The sequence below is a fragment of the Sinocyclocheilus anshuiensis genome, unplaced genomic scaffold (assembly GCF_001515605.1).
Source record: "Sinocyclocheilus anshuiensis isolate Anshui unplaced genomic scaffold, SAMN03320099.WGS_v1.1 scaffold332, whole genome shotgun sequence".
In the NCBI taxonomy this organism is placed as follows: Eukaryota; Metazoa; Chordata; class Actinopteri; order Cypriniformes; family Cyprinidae; genus Sinocyclocheilus; species Sinocyclocheilus anshuiensis.
In genome coordinates this window covers 109,344-116,460 of record NW_015554181.1, presented here as the reverse complement: position 1 = coordinate 116,460, position 7,117 = coordinate 109,344, and the positions used below count along the sequence as shown (strand labels likewise).

At 34.0% G+C, this 7,117-nt stretch overlaps 1 protein-coding gene across 1 annotated transcript in view; it reads left to right on the top strand.

Moving 5' to 3' along the window:
* LOC107671029 (E3 ubiquitin-protein ligase DTX1-like) overlaps positions 1–7,117 on the top strand; it is a 48,794-nt gene that overhangs the window by 37,832 nt on the left and 3,845 nt on the right. Inside the window, exons 6-8 of the mRNA XM_016463863.1 lie at positions 1,515–1,576; positions 1,687–1,845; positions 6,476–6,637. Of these exons, the coding sequence (XP_016319349.1) occupies positions 1,515–1,576; positions 1,687–1,845; positions 6,476–6,637 (383 nt within the window). The remainder of the gene's footprint in view (positions 1–1,514; positions 1,577–1,686; positions 1,846–6,475; positions 6,638–7,117) is intronic.

Genomic DNA, 7,117 nt, shown 5'->3' with positions numbered 1-7,117 from the left:
TGTGTGTTTGTCTAGCGCTTGATTCTCTGTTTGACTTTTTTGCTGATCTGAGCAGAGCAGACTTTGTGTGAATCGAGCAACAACGGAAAGTGACAAGGTTTCTCTTACATTACAGCACCTGAACCGTGTTACCATAGATCTGCTTAACGTCGTACTGATAGATTTGTTTTTGTGCCTCCGTTCCTGCACAAATCAATAGTGTATTGAAAGTCCAGACAGCAGGTGTGTGTTCATGCGCTAAAGGTCACCAGAGTAAAGACGCTTTGAGAAATAAACACTGAAGCTCTGTGTTTTGAAGAGTACATTTGTCTGCTAAATTTGACAGATCCTCACCTTAGCGTCATGCGGTGTAAAAAGAAAGTTATAAATAAAGCATTAACACTGGTGGTGTACAAATTTAAGAGCTTTAAAATCTGGGATTTGTCTTTTGTGGTTTTCCAGTCACATGGAGCTTAATAAACAAACCAGCTTCTGTCTGCAATCTTATATTTATTAGATTTTTAGTAAAAGCAGGGACATATATCTATATATATCTTGCGCCCTTTTATTTTATTTACATTTGAGTAAACAGCTTAATTCTATAAAAGGCGTATAGAAATGATTTTATTTTTTCATTTTATTTCAATTTATATTTTATTGTATTTTTGTATATTTAATTGTATTTACATTCAAGTAAAGAGCTTAATTCTATAAAATGTGTTTATAAATGATTTTTATTTTATTTTATTTTTATTTCCAATTGAGTAAACAGCTTAATTCTATAAGAGCAGTATAGAAAATATTTTATTTTATTTTAATTGATATTTCTTATTTTATTTTGTATATTTTATTTTATTTACATTTGAGTAAACAGCTTAATTCTATTAGAGCTGTATAGAAATGATTTTTATTTCTATTTCTATTATTTTATTTTTGTATATTTTATTTTATTTTACATTCAAATAAACAGCTTATACCTGTACAAAGGTGTAATGGTTTTATTTTATATTTTATATATATATATTATTTATTTTTGTATATTTATTGTATTTTTTATTTTCTTATATTTTATTTTATTTAGTTTTATTAAGTAAACAGCTTAACTCTGTATAAAGGTGTATAGAATTTTTTATTTAGAATTTTATTTTATTTTGTAGATTTTATTTTCTTTTTTGCATATTTTACTTTATTATTTTTTCATTTTAACTTTGAAGTAAACAGCTTAATTCTGTACAGAGGTGTATAGGAATGTTGTTGATTTTTTGTATTTTATATTTAAAATTCTTTTTGTATATTTGATTTTTTTCTGTACATTTTTTATACAAAAAAATACTCTATACAAATGTGAAAAGAAATGTTTGTTTTTTTATTTGATGTTTAGCGTGCATATAAGCTAAGTATGAATGATTTTAACAAAAAAGCATAAATTAAGAAGGATTTAAGGAAGAGTTCACATATCAAAATTAAATACTGCACAAACACATGACTAAAGCTCACTGTCTGATTCTAAATTCTAGTTTTGTCTGTTTTTCCAGGTAAAAACCCAGAGGACGTGGTTCGGCGCTACACAGAGAAGATCAAGACGGCTCCTGATGAGGTGATTGATGAGCGTCATGTGACCAGCCGAGCGTTGTGTTGTTTACTAGCAGAGCTAATGAGTGAGGCAGCAGATGTCTGTCAGTGTTACTCACTGTTGATATCCGTCAGGACTGCACCATCTGCATGGAGCGACTGGCCACAGTGTCCGGATACGAGGGAGTGCTGAGCTACAGAGGCATCAAGCCCGAGCTGGTCGGCAAACTGGGAAAGTGCGGCCACATGTACCATCTTCTGTGTCTGGTGGCCATGTACAACAACGGCAATAAGGTCAGAACACAGCCACATATCAGTCTGTTTAATTTACATTAGGGGGATTTTACTTCATTTTCTTTATAGTATTTAACCAAACCTACCAGTTTCAGGATTTATCACAATTTTATGACATTTTGTTTGCAGCCAGAAAGTATTGAAAAATCTTGTGCATTTGAACGAACTATGCATCCTATGAAGCATTGCAAATGACATAATAGAAGAACATTTAATCACATAACGATCTCAAAACTCATGTTATGGTCTGTTTTAAAGATTTGTTTTCTCTATATAATGGGATATAAATAAATAATGGGATTTTAAACCCTCCTGTTAAAAAAAAAACTGGGTACATCTTTTGTGTTGCGAGTCAAATTAACCCACATTGGTTTCCATGCAGTTTGTCAAAAATCAACGCTACGGAAAACACTGAAGATTCATGCAAAAACAGAAAACCTCTGTAGGGTTATTATAGTTAACTAAAACTAAACCCCTAAAAAAACATAAAAATACTACCCCAAAATAGTTGCGATGCTGTGTAAAATGTAAATAAAAACAGAATGCAATGATTTGCAAATCACATAAATCCATATTATATTAACAGTAGAACATAGTAAAACATATCAAATATATAAACTGAGGACATGTACCATTTTATGGGGAAAAAATTGAATTAGATGGCCTCAACATTTTTCAAAAGTTGGTTTTTCAAAAGTAAGTTACTAAAAAGAAAAAGTGGGAGGTAAATTTGCAGATAATTAGGCTAATTGGCAACAGGTCAGTAACATGGTTGGGTATAAATAGAGTATCTTAAGCCCAAAGTATACTTCGGAAAGCTTCATCTTTGTCCAGCGTCTGCTGTGTTTTATTTAAAAAGGTGTTTAAACAAAAACAACAACAAAAACAAAAAAATAATATATATATATATATATACATAAAAAGAACAAACGCATTCAATCTCAAGCAGAGCCAATGGAAAAATAAAGCAGGCCCTGCCAATTACAGTATACATGCACTTGAGTAATCAATGTTTATCATGTTTATATTGTTTTAATGTTGAGAAAACAATAATATCCACATGCTCGGGTGAAAGTTTGTTCCTCAGTCTGATAACAATAAGAACGCGCGCCGACACAGTTGTTCCAGAGACACAAACGGTTTCTTAGCGCTTTGTTAAACCACTCTCCCTCAAGGAAACTTAAAGGAAGCATACAGCGGGTAAAATAAGTATTGAACACGTCACCATTTTTCTCAGTAAATATATTTCTAAAGGTGCTGTTGACTTGAAATTTTCACCAGATCTCAGTAACAACCCAAGTAATCCATACATACAAAGAAAACAAAACAAATAAGTTCAGAAATTAAGTTCTGTGTAATAAAATAAAGTGACACAGGGAAAAAGTATTGAACACATGAAGAAAGGAAGGTGCAAAAAGGCATGAAAAGCCAAGACACCAGCTGAAATCTATCAGTAATTAGAAAGTCAGTGAAAATTAATATTAGCTGGTTCAGTCCCAACACCTACAGTACCAGGATGAAGAAGATGTAACAAGGGTGGACATTTCAGCAAGACAATGATCCCAAACACAGCCAAGGAATCTCTCGATTGGTTTCAGAGAAAGAAAATAAAGCTGCTAGAATGACCAGCCAATCACCTGACTTGAATCCAATAGAAAATAAGAACTAAATATCAGAGTTCATAGAAGAGGCCCACAGAAACTTCAAGATTTGTTTGTGTGGAAGAATGGGCCAAAATCACACCTGAGCAATGCATGCCACTAGTTTCTCCATGCAGGAGGCATCTTGAAGCTGTCATTACCAACAAAGGCTTTTGTACAAAGTATTAAATACATTTCAGTAGTTCAGTACATTTTCCCTGTGTGTATGTAATGTGATTTCTCATTGTGGTGCTAATATTATAAGAACTCAGTTTCACTAATTCATTTGATCAGAAGTAATTCATTTTACAATTTAACCATTTAACAAGCATTTTAGAAATAAAAATATAACATTTAAAAGTAGCATTTTAATTTAAGTGTATTCAACCGTTCTCTGTAACCACTTTTCACCGAAATAGTGCTAATTCTCGTCGCCGAAATCTGAACCGGTGATGGGCTGCTGTTTGCTGGGGGATCTGCAAACTTTAGACTGCGGCCTCGCATTTCACTTGTAGCTGAAAGATGCCGTGACTGACTTCATAACCTGCCCATTAACAAACAGTACTGAGATTAGAGAACATATTTTAAAATCAAATTAAATTAAATTCAGTATTATAATGAATAAAATCAGTTTATGTTATGCAAGGCAAAAGGCGTTTCCATCATGCGAAGTGACTGCTGCTGACGCAACTGACTGACATCTCGTCCTTGTATGTTGCGTTGCGTAAAATAATATAATTTACAGCACAGTAAAGACTTTATAAATGAAATAAAATGTATACACACCTTTATTTCGCTGAAGAAGAACACCAAATCGGCAGCGCTATGAACTGCTCTCCTGTAGTGGACGCAAAAAGACCGCGATCTGACTAACTCAGCAGCTGGGTTATTTAGTCGGAGACAGACTTAACCCAGCGGTTGGGTAGAAAAAAATTTTTTAGTGCAGAAAAACTACCCAGCACCTTGGTAAAAATATGAAAAACAACCCAATAAAATGACTCAACAAGCTGAACCCAGCATTTTGGTTTAAAATATAACCCAGCATTTTTTAGAGTGCAGAAAAACTACCCAGCACCTGGGTAAAAATAATCCAATAAAATGACCCAACAGGCTGAACCCAGCATTTGGGTTTAAAATATAACCCAGCATTTTTTAGAGTGCAGAAAAACTACCCAGCACCTGGGTAAAAATAATCCAATAAAATGACCCAACAGGCTGAACCCAGCATTTGGGTTTAAAATATAACCCAGCATTTTTTAGAGTGCAGAAAAACTACCCAGCACCTGGGTAAAAATATTAAAAACAACCCAATAAAATGACTCAACAAGCTGAACCCAGCATTCGGGTTTAAAATATAACCCAGCATTTTTTAGAGTGCAGAAAACTACCCAGCACCTGGGTAAAAATAATCCAATAAAATGACCCAACAGGCTGAACCCAGCATTTGGGTTTAAAATATAACCCAGCATTTTTTAGAGTGCAGAAAAACTACCCAGCACCTGGGTAAAAATAATCCAATAAAATGACCCAACAGGCTGAACCCAGCATTTGGGTTTAAAATATAACCCAGCATTTTTTAGAGTGCAGAAAAACTACCCAGCACCTGGGTAAAAATAATCCAATAAAATGACCCAACAGGCTGAACCCAGCATTTGGGTTTAAAATATAACCCAGCATTTTTTAGAGTGCAGAAAAACTACCCAGCACCTGGGTAAAAATAATCCAATAAAATGACCCAACAGGCTGAACCCAGCATTTGGGTTTAAAATATAACCCAGCATTTTTTAGAGTGCAGAAAAACTACCCAGCACCTGGGTAAAAATAATCCAATAAAATGACCCAACAGGCTGAACCCAGCATTTGGGTTTAAAATATAACCCAGCATTTTTTAGAGTGCAGAAAAACTACTCAGCACCTGGGTAAAAATATTAAAAACAACCCAATAAAATGACTCAGCAGGCTGAACCCAGCATTTGGGTTTAAAATATAACCCAGCATTTTTTAGAGTGCAGAAAAACTACCCAGCACCTGGGTAAAAATATTAAAAATAATCCAGTAAAATGACCCAACAGGCTGAACCCAGCATTTGGGTTTAAAATATAACCCAGCATTTTTTAGAGTGCAGAAAAACTACCCAGCACCTGGGTAAAAATATTAAAAAAAACCCAATAAAATGACTCAACGGGCTGCACCCAGCATTTGGGTTTAAAATATAACCCAGCATTTTTTAGAGTGCAGAAAAACTACCCAGCACCTGGGTAAAAATATTAAAAAAAACCCAATAAAATGACTCAACGGGCTGCACCCAGCATTTGGGTTTAAAATATAACCCAGCATTTTTTAGAGTGCAGAAAAACTACCCAGCACCTGGGTAAAAATATTAAAAATAACCCAATATAATGACCCAACAAGCTGAACCCAGCATTTGGGTTTAGAATATAACCCAGCATTTTTTAGAGTGCAGGAAAAACTACCCAGCACCTGGGTAAAAATATTAAAAAAAACCCAATAAAATGACTCAACGGGCTGCACCCAGCATTTGGGTTTAAAATATAACCCAGCATTTTTTAGAGTGCAGAAAAACTACCCAGCACCTGGGTAAAAATATTAAAAACAACCCAATAAAGTTACCCAACAAGCTGAACCCAGCATTTTTTTAGAGTGTAGGAATTGAACCCATGACTTTGGTGTTGCAAGCATCATGCTGTAATGTTTAAACTACAGCAAATACATCTGTGAATAGAGTACAATAATGATGTTGGTTACTGAAAATATTTGCTTTTGTGTGCCGCTGCATCCACACAGTGTGTCAGTACTGCATTATATTGCTCATCTTTAATGAAGTGCATCTAAGCATGAAACATAAACACATATATTGGTGCGATTGTACTGCATGTCTCCGATGCCTCTGAATGTCCCAGCTGATTCATCACGAGCTCTCCTGAGCTTCCCTGGGTGTTGTTGTTGTTTAATGTGTCTGATGTTCTCAGGATGGCAGTCTGCAGTGTCCCACCTGTAAGGCCATCTACGGGGAGAAAACCGGCACACAGCCTCCTGGGAAGATGGAGTACCACGTGATTCCTCATTCTCTACCTGGATGCTCTGACACCAAGACTATACGGATCGTCTATGACATTCCTGCTGGGATACAGGTATATTCAGTTCAACGGATTATTCCAAATTAATATAAGTATAATAAATAAATACATTTTTAACATTTCTTCAGAAATGATTAGAAATACATTTCTAAATAATAAGTAAATATAAACTTTATGTTAGAAAAAAATGTCTTGAAGTTTTAATACTTTTAAGATAACTTAATTTTCACTATATAAGCAATTATAAAAATGACAGTTTTGAAGTTCTTATTAGAAATCATTTTAATGCTGATATTTCTGCAGTAGTAGCCTGTGAGATTGGTATTGGAGATTTTTATTTTATTTACATTCAATAAAATAGTTCAACTCTGCACAAAGGTTTTTATTCATTGTATTTAAAATATTTTAATTTTAATTTTACATTTTATTTTAAAGTAAACAGCTTAACTCTGTACTGAAATGAATACATTTTTACATCCAAGTAAATACCTTAACTACTTGTAACTGTACAATGGTATATACATTTTTTTTAAA